Raw genomic sequence first — 22,662 nt, forward strand, 5'->3', positions numbered from 1 at the left:
GATTTCATGTTGCACAAAAGGCATTCATATTTTATTTCTTATTCTTCAAAAAGATGTAATTTTACTGCTCACATTAAGCAACTTTTTCAGGAAACATTAAGCCTTAAAAAATGTTACTGTAAAATTGCTTGTGGTACTTTTCTAAAAACCTTTGCAAATTATATGAATTGGTTTTTTCTCAATTTCAGAGGTATATATATATATATATATATATATATATATATATATATATATATATATATATAATTCTTATAGATGGACCCGCACTCCAAATTCATGTGAAAAAAAGGGCTTTTATTTATTCATCACTCGTGCATTCAACGTGGGGGCCTTGATATATATATATTGAATTTTGTAGCAACAGCTCCACCTGCTGATCAGTTCATTGTAATGGTACAGTCAACGGAAGGAGAACAGAAAGGTTTCTAATGTTGCTCTGCTCAGAAAGGAGATGAGAAAGGGTTTCTGAGGTTTCTGATCTCTTTCCTGAGCAGAACAACATCAGAACACTTCTCTGTTTTCCTTCTGAATGTATATCTGTTTGACTATACAGTTACAGGAACTGACCAGCAGGTGGTTGTAATACACTGAATATTTTTTTGGGCAGGGACATTATCCCAACTGTGTACTGAAACACCTAAGTATAGATTTATCTATTTTTGCTGTATAACTTATACCCATGTTTGTGTTTATGCCATGTAAAGCAATGTGTAATATATCACTTTGCACTAGATATTACCTACCTCCAGAACGGAACGCCATATGCCATGTTTACTAAGTCATTTGGAAAAACATATATGGCTAAAAGCTGGCACTGAAACTGGCTACACCGAGACCATTTCTGTCACTGTAGGGTACATTTAATCACTGAACCAAGTGTGTGACCCTATACCAAACAAATTGTTGGATTAAGCAGCAACTAATTGGTCAAAAGAAAAGACTGTTATCCAGTGCACTGAATTGGCATAGAACCCCATGGAGGCACACTTCTGCATAGTGATCCATTCTACTGATGCACTGAAACAGATGATCTGTCAAAGTTCTTCATATTTCTTTTAGCCTTCAGTTTAAGGCTAACTCCATACCTGCTCTTCCCAATCCTTTCCCTTTCAAACTCTAATGTTGCCCACTCAGCCTTCAATCCCCACCAGTATAACTATATTGACATAACTACATCCCACTTAAACCCCTTCTCTTAGTGCTGCAGTTCTGAAAACCCCAAAAAAACTAATTTGGATTTTGGGGCTATTGGCACTTTCCCAACATAAATAGAGAATTCTTCTCAGATTGTTAACCACAATAAAGTAGTTTATCAATTTCCCACACTAATAGTTGCATGATTTGAGATATACCCATAATGTGGCACACATGGGGCATCATCTGCTGGATGTGCTGAAGTCTCCCCCATACCAGCAAAAGATTGTCAAGTAATGGTCAGTATTAAGATCATTAGCAGATAAAGGATGGTAAGTTTGGACGTCCTTGGTACAGGAGGTGGGAGGTTTCCTATGTGGGCCCTTCCCTTCTTGCAACAGGCTATGATCTCAGTATACCTACGGCTTCATAATCGGCGAGCTCCAGCCTTGCCTTGTTCTGCATGGTTCGCTTGCATAGATATATAGCTGAAAAGACAAGAAAACATATTTTATAATTTCTGCCACTTTATGTAATCAACCTCTCTTGCCCTTTTAAGGCAAAGACAAACTGAAAATGACCGACATCATACTCTCAGGGTCAATAGAAGGGCCCAACGTTGTAGCCATACCTCATAAAAAAGTAATAAGCCCTCCAAGCCTGTAGCCCTGCATTTATAAATGTGGCAAATTTAGTTTGCAACGGAATAAAAAAAGCTTAATTAAATACGCATTTATATGCTTCATATTCTAAACACTGCCAATTCCCTAGTACTTTAACTGGTTGAATAATATCATGGTGCATACGCTGAAAGGGGCATATAAATATATAAACATCAGCATAGATGTTCAAGCACTTCTTAGAACTCATTTTCTTTAACTTTTACTTTACCAGAGAATGTTCATATCTCTGAAACCTCCCTACTGTACATCGCAAATTATTATTTACTTGGTGCCAAGAATGTTTTGCCTGTTTGAAGTACTATGGATAAGTATGACCCTTGTTTCAAAGGTAAAAAGAAGGACTAAAGCTCCATGTTAGGGGTATTAATACGAATGTCACAGGTTGTGAAGTCCACATTTATTCTTATCTGGCACCTAGATAGAATAAGAATTCCATCTTCAACAAAAATGGGGCTTTAGCAGTGAAAAGCGTATATATAACAAAGCAGACATTGAACATGTTCTCTAATGTGGCCCTTTTCTGTCATATTATAAGTCATTTGATATAAGGTATTTGATATAACTTAAAATGTCTTCACCTGGATTTTCTAAAAACATATCATATACCAGTTAATTAGTACAATTTTGTTCTTTTTTTTTAGCAGGCAAGCACTCTCAACACCATGGGCAGGGCTGAACTGGGCTGGTGGGTTTCCACTTATATTTAGCAATAAAAGTAAAAATTAAATCTACAAAAAAAGCCCATTTATTAGAACCTGATCAAAAAAAACTACTTACAGAATTATACATACCAAGAATGTATATAATTTGTTTTAGACAATAAACCATATATAGTAATGGAAAAAAGGGAATGTTGTGCTTACCACTAAGCAATTTTTAACAATTAGGCGGGGGACAATAAAATTCATACAAAAACAAGAGTTCCACTGCACGCACCCATACTCAGCATATTAAGGACATTAAGGGGCAGATTTACTAAGGTTTAAATGGTAAATTCGAATTCTCAAAAAAAATTTTTTTGTAAAAACTCGAACAAATTCGATTTAAAACCACCAACTCAAATTTGAATTAGAATGTGAGATTTCTCACACCTCGACCCTGGAAACAGTTCTAATTCGACTATTCCCCACCTAAAACCTACGCAGTTCATGTAGAAGTCAATGGCAGCGGTCCCTTGAACTATTTAAAGGTGTTAATAGTAGCGATGAGCCAGATTTTCGTCAAGTTTCGTTTGAAAATTACGCCCCATAGACTCCGATGGGAGCAAAAAAGGATACTCAAAAGTCTAGGTTTTTTTTCAGAGGAAAACTCGATTCAAATTTTATTCAAATTCAATTCGAGTTTTTGGGACTTTTTGATCAAATTGTAGACATTTTTTCATAAATAACATACCATTTGAATCTGCATCCATTTTGTGCATTAAGCTACTATGGATTGTATGTCTATATATTGCAACTACATCATTGCCATCCCTGGTCTGGCCAGTCCTACACGCACTTTCATCTGATTCATTAAGAATTCTAATGCTTCATTATTCATTTTTCACAGGTACTAAGTTTTAGCTGCAATTTGCTTACTTTCAAGGTTAAAACTTCCAAATGAATTGGCCACCACTGGAATCATCTGATTTTAGCTGCAACACTGAGCTGCCCATGTTCCTGTATAAACTGCAGCAAAGAAGGGAAAGCTGTGCTTAATTTCCTTAGCATATTGATATGAATGAGTGCATATGTTCTCTTGTCTTTTCCATATAGTAATGCAAACATTTATGGACTATAGTTTGAAAAACATATAATAAGAGAGTGGTGAGAAAGTGGTACCACTGGGGACACTGTACCAATGTAATCCTGTGAATGTCATACTTGCCCTTACATACCAAATTACACTGATTCACAGAAAGTGTAATTAGGCTTGTACTCACCATAGTCTGTGTTTTCTGGTTCCCAGCAGTTTGAAGGCCAAAAATAAGGAGCCTGCAATTAAAGAACATGTGGTGAAAACATTTTAAACACTATAAAATAAAAACAAACATAAGGAAATTAAGTGGCTCTCTTGCATTATATTTATTAGAAAGAAAAAGTAGAACCAACAAGAAAGTTTTTTCCAGCTATCTCTCATCTGTCATAATTTAATATGTTGTCTGTCTGTTATGTATCACAATTAATATGATCTTGAGTTATATAAAACAGAAAATTACTATTCTAAAGAACAATTTGAATTCCAAAAAGCATGGAGACTGTTTCCTCATGGCTAAATCCCTTGTGACATTTGTGGCAATGATTTAGAAATGTCTTCAGTAATTACCTCAATTACCCTACAAACAGGTCCATGCACAAATGACCAATGTTAATTTCAGAGGGTGTAAGTAGTAGGTAGGCTAATGAACAAGTACAAGGAACATGGTGACTTCCCTCATACAGTATATATAAATGATTGCATGGAATAAAAGATAATAATAATGCACAGATATTGAGTACATCCTCATAATGAAGACATTTGACTACTACCTCACCCCCAGTAATTATTTGTCCTCTCTCTTTTTCCTTCCTTTCATTTTCTTTAGATTGTTGAACTGTTTCTTAAACAATTTTCCTGTCTACTTTTCCCTTCTGTTTTTTATTCCTACTCTGTGCCAACCCCTCTCCTCTACTATCTCCATCTGTATGTTTTCCTTTGCCCTTTTTTAGTTTTACCTTGTTTTCATGTCCAGAATATTGCCAACAATTTCTCCCTCTGATATGAAAGCAAACATTTTTAAAACACTGGGCCAGATTCAATTCAGTGAGACAAAGGTTTATCACATGAAAACTCATGGAAGTGATTCATTTTGAGATGCAATTCAATTCAGAAATACCTATCTCACTGTTTATCACATGAAAACTCTATTGAAGTCTATGGGAAAAACAGAACTGAATTAGGAGAAAAAAATGTTCTCCTCAAATTGGATCTCATCCATATGTCATTAACCATGAGATACATGTTTTTCACTGAAATAAATCTGGCCCATTATATTTCAAGAATAAGCAGGTAACTTGTTGACACTTTTAGGAGATACCCCTTTCTAAATGTAAGACTTGTATCAATCCAGCTCCATACTGGGACAGGTTTTTGGGAAATAATTCAAGACACACTAAAGAAGAGTTTATTTTGTTTTTAACAGCTGTCTATGGTTCAACTAAGCTTCCCATGTATTGCAATAAATTGAAATCCAATTTATTATTTTTAAAAATCATAAAGTTTAACAGTACCTTTTTATAATAATGTGGTTGGTGCTTCAGTCAAGTATTACACATGACAATTGGGAAACATAGTACAAGTTATTGACATACTACATGGTGCATAAAACACTGTACAGCCAGTTGATTCTATGCAATCCGTTGTTTTTGGCAATGTTGTGTCAATGATCCTTGCCCTCCAGGTTCTGCTTCCATGCACTCCATATTTTATCAAATCTGTTGATGGAGCCTCTGGCTAGTAGGGTAATAAGAGGTAGGGTGTAATTCACCAATGTTATCCAGTTTTGCATTGTAGGATGCTTGAGACCCGAACATGCCATTGCAATACTTTTCTTGGAATAGTACAAGAGTTTTCTATATTTGACTCTTCCATGGTTTGTGGAAAGCCTAGGGTGTTGACACATTAGAAAAATGTAATTTGTCTGCAACATTGGACTGGGGTGTCTGGGGCCCACCAGGTCTGGCACCCCACACCCTTTGGGGGACTTCCTGCTCAGTTGTGAGCTCCTCCACAGGGTATAACCCACAGGCCTCCCAACCTGCATACCTTTTCCCTTGCACCTAGGGTTTCCACCTTTTCTGGAAAAAAATACCGGCCTTCCTATATATTTATCTTTTTTCCCTATTAATAACATTGGGATCATCCATCATTTTTACCTGCCAGGCCGGTAAAATACCGGCCAGGTGGCAACCCTACATGCACCCGCAATCAGGGGAAGGTTGGGGGGAATGCCCATAGTTTACGGCAGGAACTGGGTTGGCAGTCCAGAGCCCACTACGATTTTTCCTGGTGTCCCGCTGGCCCAATTCAACCCTGTTTCTCTATTAGTACCAGAACTGACCAGAACTGAGCCACTTGAGGGCAGGACCAGGTCATATGCAGGAAGTCTGCCTCTTCTATACCACAAAAAGTGCTTAAATTAAAAAAAAGTTAAATAATTTCAGCATTTATGAAGAGTCCAGTCAGTCAGCTGAATCAAAAACATCAAGATTGAGAATAGACTTAGATATTAATATTGCAGAGTTTCTTGGAACTATGTGCTCCTACAATGCTTTAGTATAGGGGGTTTTCTATAACTGATTTTATAATGATTTACTTGAATCACACAAATAACCCACCTTCTAATTTTTTTTTTTACTTATAATTTATTAATAGATTTTTTTTTTTCATAAATAGTAAAAGAATACAAACATGAAAAAGAAAGAAAATACAATGAAATACAATACAAATACAAAACATCACAGAAACACCTTCTAATTTTAATATATATGCCCTGTAAGTGTTACAGTCGTGTGGTCTAGACTACTGAATGGGGTCAATTGTTCACAACAATCAAATTATTTTTTTAAATATATTCTGCAAACCACAGCATAGGCAGCATACATCAGCTTTATTTTTGCAGCAAAAATAAAAATAAGAAAATGAACACAGCCTATCCACCTAATTAGTGCTACGTCTATCTTTTAAACAAGGAAGGATGAGATCAATATTGATTATTTGTGTTTGTACTCAATGCTGCCAGCTATTGCCCATGGGAACAGAGACGTTGAACAGCACTGAATGGTAAATCTGTTTCCATGTCCCTCCCAATTTAGTAGAAAAGGTCATTGGTTATATTAACAGTGCATCAATTAATTATTATTGAAATAAATACAGAACGGGTTTTCTAACTCGCGTCTCCTCCTGCCTGTCCGCTATCTCTACCTGGATGTCGCAACGCTACCTTAAATTAAACCTCTCTAAAACTGAAATGGTTCTCTTTCCTCCAACTAACACCAGTAACATCCCGGAAGTATCCATCATAGTTAACAATTCCACCATCACCCCCTCTCCCCAGGCCCGGTGCCTTGGGGTTATTCTAGATTCTGCTCTGTCATTCACTCCTCATATCCAGTCACTTATTAAATCATGTCACTTCCACCTTAGGAACATATCCAAAATACGATCATTTATCACCCAAGATGCTGCCAAAATTCTTATTCACTCTCTCATCATATCACGTCTAGACTACTGTAACTCTCTTTTAATTGGCCTTCCCCTCCAGAGACTGTCACCTCCAGTCCATAATGAACACTGGTGCGTGGCTCATACACCTCAGCAACCGCTCCTCCTCTGCCTCGCCATTCTGTCAATCCCTGCACTGGCTTCCGTTACCTTTCAGAATCAAATTCAAATTTATGACACTGACTTTCAAAGCACTTCATAACTATAACACCCTACATCTCTCAACTCACCTCTATATTCTCACCCAACCACTTACTACGCTCCTCTACTGACCTGCTACTCAACTCTTCTCTCATTATCTGCTCACATTCAAGACTTTGCAAGGGCTGCACCCCTGCTCTGAAACACTCTCCCACGGTCTGCCGACTTTCTCCCAACCTTTCTGCTTTCAAGAAATCTCTTAAAACGCACTTCTTTCGAGAAGCCTACCCTCACTCTGCTTAAGTACCAAACACAACACCACATACAATACCACATTTCTCACCCACTTAATTCGATCTTGCCCACTCCCACACCTTGTGTATTACTCCCTTCCCTTTAGACTGTATGCCTATGCATAGGGCCTTCCTCACCTTTTTGTACCGGTATTGATTGTGATGTATGTAACTCCATATGTTCTATGTATATAATTCATGTGATTTAGTTGTATAATCACATTTACTTTACAGTTCTACGCAATATGTTGGCGCTATACAAATACATGTTAATAATAAAGTAATAATAATAATGTGTACTAAATCCTGCAAAGCTGTTTGCTAAATGATGTATCCCACCATGTAGTACAGTGATGAAACAAGTGCAATGTAATGCTCTCAGCCATCTTAAAGGAAGGAGACATTTTTTCACTTCCTTCATTTAATGGCAGAACTCAGAGCTATTAATATCAGGGCTCAGCACATGGGGAGAGAAATTTATCAGTTTTTGAAGTTGTGGTTTTTTTTAAAGTCTTGCAAGATGCTAATTATTTTTCTTAATTGCTAGCTATTTACGGAAAAAAAACACAATCACAGTCATCCTACAGTTATAACTCAAACATTTGATAACTATTAGCTATAAAGGTGGCAATCTTTGAAAAAAGATTCTTAAACAATAGATTTAGGGGAATGATCTCCAGCTTCTATTATACAGGTGGCCGTAGACGCACAGATAATATCGTACAAAAAAATATTTTGTACGATATTCGGTGGGTATATGGTGAGAAATGAGCCGTCTGATACCGGCAGAAGACTTGTATATCGGTCGGCTCGTCAATCGGGCTGGATGGAAAATTTTGATCTGCTGCCTTTGAAGGCACACAAACATAGGCCATTGTTAGTGCTGAATCAGATACAGGTAGAATTCTATTGTTTATACCTGTAAATCTGACAATTCAGCTCTACAAGTGTGTATTGAAACAAACAATCTTTCTTGGAAAGATCTTTTCCAAGAAAGATTGTAATTGTTACGTCTATGGCCACCTTAAGGCCCATGGTATAAACAGTGGTTGTGTGGTTTTTGATATTTCTTCTTCCCTAAAAATGTGGTAGCAAAATGCAACAAATCACCCTCCACGGAAATCTTATGAAAATAATTTCAGAGTGATATGATTCCCATATGCAGCTATAGGGCAATTGCATTGATCTTAAAGGAACAGTGACCCCCAACAACTGAAAGTGCATCAAATCAATTATATTATTAATTATAATATAATGTACTGTTGCTCTGCACTGGTAAAAGCTGTGTGTTTGCTTCAGAAAGACTACTATAGTTTATATAAACAAGCTACTGTGTAGCCATGGGGACAGCCATTCAAGATGGAAAAAAGGCAAAGGTTACATAGCAGATAACAGATACAACACCATTGTATTGGACAGGGCTTGTCTGTTATGTGCTATGTAACCTGTGCCTTTTCTCCTTTTTTCCAGTTTGGATGGCTGCCCCCATGTCTGCACAGCAGCTTGTTTATATAAACTATACTAGTCGTTCTGAAGCAAACACACAGTTTGTACCAGTGCATGCTAACAGTATATTATATGTTAATTACTTTAAAACAGTAATGTTTTTGGTGTTATTGTTCCAAAGCATAGGAAAACACAAAAAAATCCCCAAACCACTCTGTACAGGCACTGTTCTATACTGTTTCTATAGTGTCACAGTCAACAACATATAAACCAGGTGGAGCTGGGGTTGCCACTATACCTAGACCTGTTCCTGATTGGGTTCATCAGAAGGTGCTCAGTGATGTAGCGATAAGTTACTGACATGGGAAGATATGACTTCTGGTGTGGTGCAAATGTGGGAAACCCTCTAATTAAGCCACTGCTTGCAACATCTCCCAAATAAACCATCTCTCTGTTATAACTGCATGTTTGTTTCCCATTTGGGTTTTATAGGGATGATTGACCTGGGAATAAATGTAAGACTGTTGGGGCATATTACTTAGATTAAGTTGATACTGAACTAAACATTTGTCCCGATGAGCTAAAATCTGCTCTACAAATAACATGTATATACAACACAGGACAAAACAGGACTATTATATCAACTAACACACTTATAGGACTTTTAGTACTCTCTTTGATACATGTGTGTGAGGAAGCGTATTTTTAAATGAGTTTATTTATTGTTAACATAATTATTAACATTTATTTATACAGCGCCAGCATATTTCACAGCACTGTAGACTGGAAACAAATGAGAACAAGTTATGGAAACTGGAATTGTCATTCTTAATGTTTGGCTGAAGGTTCTGCTGTATCTGTGCTTGGGAATACATTGGCAAAATAATGCAGACACACAAATAAATATATTACACAAATCAGGCAGTAAACATCAAGTCATCTTAATTGGACAGTCATTCTGTAATTTCTACAGTATCTTTAACCTTTAAATACTGTTTAGCTTGTAGATGTGTAGTCATCTCTCTTGCTTGCTTTGAGTTAATCTACATATATAGTAACTCTGTTATTTGAATTTTAAGCCACAAAATATTTTTTAAAAACATACAGTAAAAAATTATATTTTGTAAAATTACATTTGAAGCTTGATATTGTTATAATATATTCAGTGGAAAAGGTTACTCTCAGATTGGACCAATACATATGTTTTCCACTCTATGGACTATATTATATACACTATAAAAAATATAATGCAGAGTAATTTCCAGATTCTAAAATTCCAGATTTCCAGATTCTTTAAATGCATCATGCAGGATTATACTACTCTAGTTAATGGCACTGGTCATGCAACATTCAGGGATTTCCTATCTGCCAAAACAATTAACTATTAGATTTTACTCTGTATCTGAAAGCCATTTAGTTATTGAGTGCCCTGAAAACCTGTTTTGTCAGCAGCAATGGGGCTGAGCAATGGTGACATGGACCTTATGCTGGTTTATACCTCTTGGTTTTTCCTTCAAGGAAAAATCCCATCATCGGCATAGAAGAGTTCTAAGGGTGTGCTGGGTTTCGTTCAATAATCAAAAAAATGTGGGGGTTTGAGACGATAATCTGAAAAAATCGAGCAATTCTGGCGTAATATCCAACAAAAATATATACGCTTCCGGTTTTCACTTGATTTTATTAATTTTTTTATCTGACCCGACTTTTTCAAGTTATTTTATTGATAAATAAGATAAAATTTGGTGGAGCCTGGTTTAACAAAAATATGAGATAGTTTTAGTTAATAACCCCCTGAAAGTGACTGATTTCTATTACATTCTATTAATCATGATTGAACATGTAAACATTAATGGGAATCAACATTTATATGAGATCCATGCGATGGCACTTCCAGTTAATGATATTATGTGCTTCTGTCTTGGTGAAATTTGCATTTAATTTGTGGAAAGGCAAGAGAGTTTTTTGTTTCAAAATATTTGCTCTCTATAAATGTTTTGTCAAATCAAACTTCTGTGTTTGTGCCACAGGTCTACACTTGAATAAATGTATTTATTTGTGGATGAAGTCTTCAATCCTCACCGTTTGCTGACAAATGTTATATATAAAGGGCCATGGAGGTGCCCGAAACGTAGCTGTAATGCCCAGAAAATAATGCAATTAATGCATTTTCAATTTAAAGAAATTGAGCAGTGCTGTTCCATATCGAATGCAAATGTTATACACAGAAACGAATCTGTTATACTATGAATTGTAGCCTCTGCTGATGAAGAAAATGATCAAAATTGCAACATTTCTGCTTTTTCTTCATTATTTGGTTGGTATTCCAATTTAGTCAATAGAAATGAACAAATATTGTGTTAGAGTAAAATACAATGCAAATAAAAGGGGCTTAACAGCTGGATACATATCATTATCCGTGTTACTATTAATTGGTAGTGGTGAGATAAATGATTTGTAAATCATGGATGCTTGTTACTATATTTTTAAAGAGCCATGATTTGTTAGGAGTTTCCATTGTCTGCATTTTGTTTAGGTTCAGTGAAAAGTATCACAAATTATGATTGGAACACACTAAATTCAGATTTAGTTTAGTATTAGACCAAACACGATTCTCATGTGATTACATTTCACATCTGAGATCAAATAGTTCCTGTCAAAGATAACTTTGTATCATTTTGTCCAATTGTAGCAATATGTATTATGCTGATTAGGATTCAGAATGTAGTTCAAACAGGGATGTATTATTAGGCATTTGTCAGATTACAACCCGTATACATTATGTGCATTTTAAAATGCTAAGGGGCCAATTCACTAAGCTCGAGTGAAGGATTCGAATGAAAAAAATTCGAATTTCGAAGTATTTTTTGGGTACTTCGACCATCGAATTGGTTAAATTCGTTCGAATACGAACGAAATCGAACGAATCGAACGAAAAATCGTTCGACTATTCGACCATTCGATAGTCGAAGTACTTTCCCTTTAAAAAAAACTTCGACCCCCTACTTCGGCAGATAAAACCTACCGAAGTCAATGTTAGCCTATGGGGAAGGTCCCCATAGGTTTGCTAACCTTTTTTTGATCGAAATCCTTCGATCGATCGAACGAACGTTTAGCGCTAAATCCTTCGACTTCGATATTCGAAGTCGAAGGATTTCAATTCGAGGGTCGAATTTCGAAGTATTTTTAACTTCGAAATTCGACCCTTAATGAATCTGCCCCTAAATGTTAAGTGAATCTAAAAAAATGTCGGGCCTGTAACCTAGAGTGTGCAGGCTAAGGGGGTTAATTACTCAAATCTGAATTTAACTTATATTTTATTTTAAAAAACCACAACCAAACTCCAATTTTATCTTACACAAACCAAAATTGAAGTTGCACGGAATTCACTACATGTGAGTCAAGCAGGGGCACATTTACTAAGAGTCGAATATTGAGGGTTAATAAAGCCTCGAATTCGACCCTCGAAGTAAAATCCTTCAACTTCGAAGTCGATGGATTTACCGCAAATCCTAGGACCGAACGATCGAAGGAAAAATCGAACAATGAAATCCTTCGAATCGAACTATTCGAAGGATTTTAATCCATCGATCGAAAGATTTTCCTTCGATCAAAAAAACCTTAGAAAAGTAATGGGGCCCATAGGCTAACATTGTACCTTGGTAGGTTTAAACCGAAGTATATAGTCGAAGTTTTTTTTAAAGAGACAGTACTTCGACTATTGAATGGTCGAATAGTCGAACGATTTTTAGTTCAAACCGTTCGAATCGAAGTCGTAGTCGAAGGTCGTAGTAGCCTATTCGATGGTCGAAGTACCCAAAAAAATACTTCAAAATTCGAAGTTTTTTTACTTCGAATCCTTCACTCGAGCTTAGTAAATGTGCCCCGCAGTGTCCGGAGTTGAGGAGGAGTGATTTATCTTTGTGTCAATAGTTGGCAGCGTGTATATATTACTTTGTATTGTACTTATTATCATTATTAAAAGTAAAGTTTTATTTAGAAACATAGTGTGTTGGTCTGAACTGGTTAGCTGGGAATGCACGTACACTGCGTGACTCACATGTAGTAAATTCCGTGCATCTTCAATTTAAAGGAGAATTCAACCTGTTCGGGAAAAAAAAACCCATACCCCCCACCACAGGTAGACCCCCTCCCTCCTCCCCCCCAGGCCAAACCCCCCGGGAAACGCCCCATACTCGCGGAAGATGGATTCGTGCAACTTCGCTGGAAGAATCTGCAGTGAGGGGTAAGTATGGAGTAGTGGGGCATTTCCCCGGGGGTGTTAGCCTGGAGGGAGAAGGGAGTGGGGGGTCTACTGGGGTGGGGGGTACGGGTTTTTTTCCGAACAGGTTAAATTCTCCTTTAAGGATTTACTAACCTGCAGATCATTAATTTAAAACAAATCTTTGGTAGACTCACATTTTGGTTCTTTCCGATTTTATCTTATTTATCAATACAAAAACTCGATTCAATCAGACCGCGGAAAAACTTGATAAAATTGAGCGAAAACTTGAATTGCTCTAATTTTTCGGGCTCTTTTCCCAAATCACTCATATGTTTTAAGTTTTTGCCTGAAAACTTCAGGCTAAACCCAGCGCAGACCACAAAACAGGTCTGAGATGGCAGATTTTCTGAGTTTGCCCCAAAAAGCTCAGCCAGATAAAGTCATTGTTTAATAAATAACCCCCAAAATTTATCCAAAAATGTCTATTTTTAATAATAAATTTGCACTCACTGTGCTTTTTGGCAACAGAATATTATATGATAAATCAAAAATCATTTGTTTAAGTAAAAAAAGTCAGACCAAATCCACAATTTGACCTTATATATCACTGAAAAAACCTGATAAAATTGGTATGGAAAAAACGAAAAAAATGTGGGTTTTTGTTAAGAAAAACCAAAATTTTTTGGGTTTTATGCCCGAAAATTAAATTTTTTTGTGAAATCGCTAGATTTTTGGCCGAAACCATGATATCTTCAAATTTGAAATGGGACCTTTGCGATTGACTTCTACAGGGCCCCCGACAGCTTGGAGTATTTTCTGATTCAGACTGAGTATTCTAAAATGTCATCCTTTCAAGTGTTTGATCATATATATATATATATATATATATATATATATATATATATATATATATATATACAGTATATATATATATATATAAAGGTCTGGAAGATCGTATATCGGTCACAGTTGCCTGGGTGCAAAAAGCCCAAAATTTAGCTTCTTCAATTTTATATATATATATATATATATATATATATATATATATATATATATATATATATATATATATATATATATATATATATATATATATATATATATATATATATATATATATATATATATATAGACCAACAAAATGGAGTGGAGATTAACCCTGGTCTGTGACCTAGTCCGAAGGACAAATTATATATATATCAAAAAAGTCCAGACAACTTGCTTGTGCATCAAGAAAAGACTTTTATCAAGCAAGTAATAAGTACAACGTTTCGAAGCTCCCGCTTCTTTATCAAGCAATAAAGATTTAAATGACCATAATAATAGGAACATCCAACAAAAAGAAACATATTGTTCCTATTATTATGGTCTAATTGACACTGTTATACTACATTGTTTCATTATATGGTCATTGGTCTTTGTGTATTACATGATTAACCACATCCCACCTATGGGAGTGGCTTGAACTTATGGCTTTAAAAGGATGTGATGTCATTTAAATCTTTATTGCTTGATAAAGAAGCGGGAGCTTCGAAACGTTGTACTTATTACTTGCTTGATAAAAGTCTTTTCTTGATGCACAAGCAAGTTGTCTGGACTTTTTTGATATATATATATATATATATATATTTATAGTACATGAGCAAAGCCAGTCACTATTGATTTTAATACACTGCTTCAGCACAAGGGATCCAGATGCTTAAAGTAACCTTATATGAGTATAAATAAATAAAGAAGTATACAAAAATGTTTTCTTAGAAGGTTGAATTGAGCCACGATGCCATGGTGGGCCAGTCGTAAACCTATTGAGCAAAATGCTGCCCTTGCATGACCCCTGCTTACTTCCAGTCTAATTAGATGGCATTTCACAGTGGAACTCTTGAATATTAATGTGGGATATGGAATGCAGAGAAAAATACATTAGAAACTAATGGCACAACTATAAACTATTTATAGAAATGCAAAAGCCCAGAAAAAAAAAAAGAATCGAGGCTAGTTATTAACTAAAACTCAATTATTTTTAAAGGATTATTCTGATTGACAAATCACAATTACATTTCTTTTTTAATCTGCATTCTTGCAGTCAATGCCATTTGCCAGTGTACAGTAATCTTTTTTCACAGATGAGGTTATACAGTAGGTACACAGTAAACAAGGGAATTGAATATGCCCTGAAGATCGTGCAAGCTAATAAGGGAGTAAGAAGACTGCAAAGTCCTTATGCTGAAATGCTAGGAGTGGGGGGAATCTGCTTGCTGGGCATAATTGCATTAGTGTGCCTGTCTTGGTAAGTGTGCTGCAAGGCAGAAAGTGGCATGGAAATTTAAGAAAGCAAAGTCAAATTACTTCTGTTGACAGTATGGCACAGGTATTCTGATTCAGTTAGGTTATAATAACATTTATATATGGGAAAATGTAAATAGAGTGCAATGTCCATCATGAAAACTGTTACCAAAGTGCTACAGTAATAACAGTATGTAAACACTGTTGGTACAATGAACATTTTGTGAATAAAGACACCTAGCAGATTATTGTATGAATTATTAATTCATATCAATTTCAGATTTCGAAATATTTGAATTTACAGTTCACTCATTCCTAATCACTTCAGATAAGGCACATGGGGTGTGTATTCTACAGGTTTGGAACAATGGGAGCAGAAAAGGATGTGTTTAACTTGTACCCGCTACTACTAGTATTTATTGCAAAACAGCAGAATAAGAAGTAGATTTACTCAATAACGTGATTAGGTTTCAATTTTACCCACTAAATGTGGTCTTTATAATGAAAACTATTCCTTATTTAACATATAACAATAGACTAAGGGGGTTATTTACCAAAGCACAGGTTGATTTTTACCTGACAAATTCAAGTTTTCAAGGTTATTTTTCAGTCAGAACTCGAATTTTCAGGTTTTTCAAAAAAAAACAAAAAACGAATGTTTTGAGATTTATTATGCCCCAAACCTGGAAATAGCTGTAATCCGAAAATACTCCAGCTAAAACCTATCGAGGTCATGTAGAAGTCAATGGCAGAGGTCCCTTGAACCATTTGAAAATGTTTGTACCTTTCATGATGCTCGAGTTTTTTTTCGAAAACTCGATTAATTTGAGCAATTCAGAAAACCTGATAAATTAGCCGGGTTTTTAACCCCAATTTCACTGATTCCAGTTTTTCCCATCCAGTTTTTCCCATTCACTGATTTTGAGTTGTGAGTCAAATACCTCTAAAACTCAACCTATAAATAACATCCAAAATGATTTTTCAGTACAAGTCCTATTAAATACAGTTATTTATTGCTCGTTTTCTGTTATTTTTTTTTTACAGTGGCTTCATTTTATTCTTTATTGTTTTAACCCCCCTATAGGGTTTCTGTATCAGCGTTGACTTTATTTTTACATTTACTTTATATTCTTCTTCTTAAATTCTTCTTAATAGTGATATTAATAAGACCAACATTGATATTTTCACAGAATACTTTTCTTGTCTGTCCTAGAGCTGCAGGAAGGCATTTAAACCTATTTGATACATCAGACAAACTTAAGAATAAGAATTATCAGTACAGAGAAGTAGAAAAGAACAAACCCCTCTAATAATTATTATAATAATAATTTTGAAAATTTCAATTCAGTATTTTTCGGTATTTTTTTTTTTTTAAAAGGTTTTCGCTTTTTTTGGTATTTTTAACTGAAATGACAAGCACTGCTATGCATTTTACAGAAGTAACATTTTTTAAATGTATATTACTTAATGTAAATGAGGTTTAAATGTAGCCTTTGGAAGCATGCTTGCCCTTCATTTGCATTTGAGATAAATAGCTTAAGTGTGTATGCTTTTTCTCTGTAATTTGTAAGAAGTTTAGTTTTAGTGGTAAAGTTAAAGGCATAAATAAATGGAGCTCTCATAAGAAAAGTATATATGGTTCAATAAATGAGATTAGTGCTGGGGAAAGCAATATTTTAAAAAAATTATAACCATTTTATGCATGCATATTCCAAAGTGTTATTCATCTTAAAAAGTGTTAACGGTATGAAGACTTTGTGCTCTTATGTTAAATTGCACATGAGGAGGCCAATTTATTATATATTGAGTTTTAGTGGTATTAGAGCTTTTTGAAACCACGATTAAACTCTATGGTGGTTATAACAGGCACTTAGTTTGCCCAGGAGCAGTGACTCAGAGCAACCAATCGGCAGGTAGCATTTACTGGTCACCTGTTTAAAAAAAACATCTTATTGGTTGCTATGGGTTACTGCTCCTGGGCAAACTTATGTGCCTTTTAACTTTTAACTCAAATCAAATTGGAATCTAATTTGACTAAACTCGATTCGAGTTTTTACTCCAAAAATTTTTTGAATGTCAGGAAGGCTAGTAATATGTCCAAATTGGTCCCTACACCTCTCCCATTGAATTATACATGAACTTGGCAGGTTTTGGTAGAGAATAGTCGAATTTGAATTTTTAGGGCCAGAGTATGATAAATCTTAAAATTCGAAATTAAAATTAAAATTTGAATCGAGTTTGGATAATTCACAAAAAAAATTAGAAAATTCAAATTCGAATGTTCAATTCGACCCTTAATAAATGTGTCCTTTAATAACTCCTGAATTTTTGGAGTTTTAATTTTTTAAAAACTTGTAAAAACATGAATACTAAAAAAAAAAACAGGCCCCTTGGTGTTTTTTCTGTCTGCACAGGAATGCAAATATGGCACTAGCCAAATGATCTCTTGATATGTTGTTCTGTTGTGCTTTATATAAGGTCATGTTATAAGACCATGTTATAAGTCCTATGAAAAGAAGAAGGCAGTATGTAACCAGGAAAGATAGCTGCTATATATTTAACAAATATTATATATCTATTTTTTTCAAAAACTTATTTAATTAAAAAAAAGGTTGACAGTTTTAAGAACAATACAAATCTGAGACATTATTCAGAGATAAAACCACAACCTCTTCAAGTATGGAAACACATATTATTTATATAATATTTATATTTTTGTCACATCTTTGGTTATGTTAATTGCTGCCCATAGAACAGAAACAAAACACAGTACACAGTAGACAAATTAGTGAAGTTGTCCAACAAAGCTCCACCGCTGCGGCTATATTTTCCATATGGTTTTACGGTACCATAGAAAATTAAACAAATTACATTACACTGAGAGAAAACACAGTACATATTGTTCTAATTGAATGATTCATGCCAATTTCTCAAGGCATGCTTTTAACATCTGGATAATGGATATGGACTACACGCTACTGCTGTGGTCTACTGGTTACCAGTTTAAGTTCTGTACAATAGTACAATTTTAAGGGGCTGTCCACCCAAAGATTTTTGCAAAATAAAAGAAAATATAATTCCAAATAACTTTCCAATAATAAAGATATCAATGATTTTAAAGTAATTGTAATCTGTGTCTGGGAAGCCAGAGGTCCACCAAAAATCCATAGACCATAGGTCTACGCTCTATACTATTATTTTACTTCCTTAACCTCTTTATTCTTCCAGTCTTTTTCCTTTACATACTATTATTGTATGTATTGTTCCCATACAGTAATAGGGAATGACAAATGACCATCAAATAGGTCAAATGGACCCAGCAGCTGTTTTTCTGGTATCCCAGTAGACCATTCTAACACTGAATTATTGGAACCAGTATCTGTCTTTCCTTTGCTATTTCTTTACATGTATACCTGACAATAGAAACAATGTAGTCAAAATGAGGCTTCTTCCAGCCAAGCCTCCAATTCCCATAATGCTTTGCATGTTTTCAGGATTTTCCTTCTTCTCTAAGCTACACAGAACATTTGGGAATTGGAGTCTTGGCTGGAGCTAAATTCTCATAAAGTGTTTCAATGGTTTAAGTAGTCAGCACCACCTCAGGAGTGTATGGCAATGGCACACCAGGAGATTAATCACCAAAGATAAATCCCTGCTTCTGCGGGTGATTAATCTCCTATAAAAGCTTTCCCAATGGAAATAATTTGAATCTCTGGTGGTAAAACCCATGTGTTACTTCAGTCTCCCAAAATTGGCTGATCGTGGGCTGCTTTCAACAGAAACTACGGGGCACATTTACTTTGCTCGATTGAAGGGATAGAATAAAAAATACTTCGAATTTCGAAGTATTTTTTTGGCTACTTCGACCATCGAATTGGCTACTTCGACCACGACTTCAACTGGAACGATTTGAACTAAAAAACGTTCGACTATTCGACCATTCAATAGTCGAAGTACTGTCTCTTTAAAAAAAACTTCGACCATCTACTTTGCCACCTAAAACCTACCGAGCATCAATGTTAGCCTATTGGCTTTCTAGCCAATTTCTTATCGAAGGAAAATCGGTCAATCGATGGATTAAAGTCCTTCGAACCGTTTGATTCGGTTCGATCGAACGAATAGCGCTAAATCCTTCGACTTCGATATTCAAATTCGAAGGATTTAACTTCGACGGTCGAATATCGAGGGTGAATTAACCCTCGATATACGACCCTAAGTAAATGTGCCCCTACATGTACAGTTAACTGAAAATGTGTAATATATGTTAAAAAGATGGTTAGAGTTACAGATACTTTCAAATACAGTCTTGGGGTGGACTTTCTAGCTCTGCACTAGCTGTACATCATTGTGAAATTTAGACGGGGCATTTCATGTATCCAAAAGTTATCAGTGCAGACGTTAGTGACAAATATAATTGGCAAATGTTGAAAATGTGGTGTTTAAATTGCAGCTGGAAGAACTCGCTTTACTACACTGTGTTCAATGTAACGTACCTGAAAACGATAAAAGGTGCCATCATCCTTCAATGTGAGAACATGATCTGATATGGGAAAGATATAACCCTGGGCTGCTATAAGGCTTCCTAAATGTATTGCTTCAGCTGAAAGGAGAAAACAAGATAAAGGATTAGCTGGCATATTTTATCTGTAGGTCAGTGACGATTTGCACATTATAGTATCGCTCCTATTATTGCACTCCATGCAACAGAACAATTAATAGAACAGAGGCAGAAGGAATGTCACTGAAGGCATTTTTAGACATTGTGCACATGTCTTCTGAAAACAGAAGTTATTCACATCTCATGCTTCATACATAGAACTGCCTTAAAACCAGAAATAAGAGGCCTTTTGCAGTTAGCATTTTGGAACATACATATTAGTATATGTGCTCCTTACAAGCCTAGTAGGAGGACTGCATCATTTAGAATGGCAGGTTTTCTCCATGGAATTATTCAGTGGCACATACTACTAGAAAAGTATAAATTTAATGAAACCAATCTATTCATATGAAACAGTGCATAAGGGCTGTATTAGGTAAAATATATTTATAGACAAATATGGCTAGTAATGCTTTAAATCATCGAGCAGAAAATTAGGTTTGCCTGTCATAGAAGCTGATACTACAGGGATAATTATAAAAGGAACGGTAACACCATAAAATGAAAGTGTTTCAAAGTAATCAACATTTATATATAAAAGCTGTGTGCGATAGGCACCTGTGCCTTTTCTCCCTTTTTCCAGCTTGAATGGCTGCCCTCATGGCTAAACAGCAGCTTATTTAAATAAACTATAGTAGTCTTTCTGATGCAAACACACAGTCAATTATATTTTTATTACTTTAATACACTTTCAGTTTTTGGTGTTACTGTTCCTTAAAAGGAGAAGGAAAGTCTAAAATGAATTAAACTTTATCAGAAAGGTCTATATAAATTTACCAGTAAACCCTCAAACTAATGCTGCTCTGAGTCCTCTGTCAAAAGAAACACAGCATTTCTTTCCTTCTATTGTGTACACATGGGCTTCTGTATCAGACTTCCAGTTTTCAGCTTAAACCTCCAGGGCTAGGGCTTGAGCATGTTCAGTTTGCTCTCCCCCTCTCCCAACGCCTCCTTCCTCCCATCCCAGCTGTAATCTGAGCCCAGAGCTATGAGTGAGCAGGGAGAGACTCAAGCAGTAAGTGATGTCAAACCAGGCTAATATGGCAGCTGCTATCCTAAACAAACAGAGAGAGCTTCTAGAGCTGTTACTCAGGTATGGTAAAGCATTCCGCAGAATAAATATAGTTTTATAGTGTGCACTATTGTGGCTAATCTATTGTCAATAAACTGCTTCGGTAGCTTTCCTTCTCCTTTAAGTTCTAATGCAAATTGTGCTGGTTTCTGAGCTGCCATGTAATAAAAAATCTGAATTAATTACTCAGGTAAGTGACAGCTTACCTAGACCATGTGCTGGGAATCAGAAGAAAAGATAAGGATCTACTGGGGGCATATTTGGAGGCACAAATCTTTCCATCAAAAGAGCTCTATTTGCCTTGTGCTGCTACAGGACAACAAAAACAAAATGTGACACCCTTCAACTCTACTTCTCTGTTAAGATTTAGTTCTTCTTTAAGGCCTCTCGTTGCTGGGTTTCTGTTTAGCATGTGGCATGTGAATATCTTCTCTCATCACAAAGATTTTTTATTTTCATTTCTTGTATTGATGGTGAAAGAACCCATCAAGGTTAGGATGCCTTTTTTCACTTTAACCTTGAAAGGTTGTTCAAGCATTCTGTTCAAGTGACACTAAACACTTTTGCTGGATTTGCTTACATGCTATAGAACGGGCAACAATTTACATAGTTTGAAATCAGTGTAATTGGGCATAACAAGTGTTTTCTCCCCATGTTCCATATCAATTTTCTGGTGGAATACACTGAGATTTTCAGAACCAAAAAAAAGAAAATCAAAAATCTATTTATGGCACAAATAGCTGATACGCTGCAAATAACAAAAAAGGCAGACTTACTGTAACATTGATACAAGTACATTAATCAGGTCTGGCATTAACAGCTTTAGAAAATTCAAGAATGAATTCAATATGAGGCTTTGCCTACAAAAAGAAGTACATTTCTGCCATATATAATGTGAAGTTAAAAATCATGACCTAATAAGAGGATTTACACAATAAATAACGCCATTATCAACCCATTCAGAGACGGCATTTAAATTTTCTAAACATTTTGTTGATGGGCAAAGTAAATATGTTTCCTTTCTGTGCACAAATGCCACATCAAAGTGACGGCATTGACTTTGAATGAGTGTATAGTTAATGAGATATAAATCCATAAAAATGGTTAAAAAGCAGGTTGTTGTTCATATGGGTCTCAGCCGTGTGTATACTAGTTATTAATTAGGCCCTGGAATGTTGATATACAGCTAGAAACAAGTTACAAAGAGGCTCATTTATCATAGGGGAGCAGAGCACAACCATCCATTTCTGTGCTGCACATGATCAGGTTTAGTGGAGTCAGCACCAAATTAATCCCTTGCACCATATTGAGTTTTTGATGTGCATTTGGGGGATTTTGTTGCTGGCCTATCTATTAATCAGGGGCATAATTACCGAGGAAGCAGACCCTGTGGCTGCAGGTGAGGGGTAGGAGATATAGGGCCCCATGAGGCCCTAATTCATATACAATTTAAATAAATATTGGTAAAAAAGGTCAACCTCTAGACATTT

At 35.6% G+C, this 22,662-nt stretch overlaps 1 protein-coding gene across 4 annotated transcripts in view; it reads right to left on the bottom strand.

The window, feature by feature from the left end:
- rgs6.L (regulator of G-protein signaling 6 L homeolog) overlaps positions 1 to 22,662 on the bottom strand; it is a 227,755-nt gene that overhangs the window by 45,129 nt on the left and 159,964 nt on the right. For all 4 annotated transcript variants that reach the window (XM_041571900.1, XM_041571899.1, XM_041571901.1 and 1 more), the window contains 3 exon segments: positions 19,937 to 20,043; positions 3,739 to 3,790; positions 1,558 to 1,622 (listed from right to left, as the gene is read on the bottom strand). In XM_041571900.1, the coding sequence (XP_041427834.1) occupies positions 1,558 to 1,622; positions 3,739 to 3,790; positions 19,937 to 20,043 (224 nt within the window).

The sequence above is a fragment of the Xenopus laevis genome, chromosome 8L (assembly GCF_017654675.1).
Source record: "Xenopus laevis strain J_2021 chromosome 8L, Xenopus_laevis_v10.1, whole genome shotgun sequence".
Taxonomy (NCBI): domain Eukaryota; kingdom Metazoa; phylum Chordata; class Amphibia; order Anura; family Pipidae; genus Xenopus; species Xenopus laevis.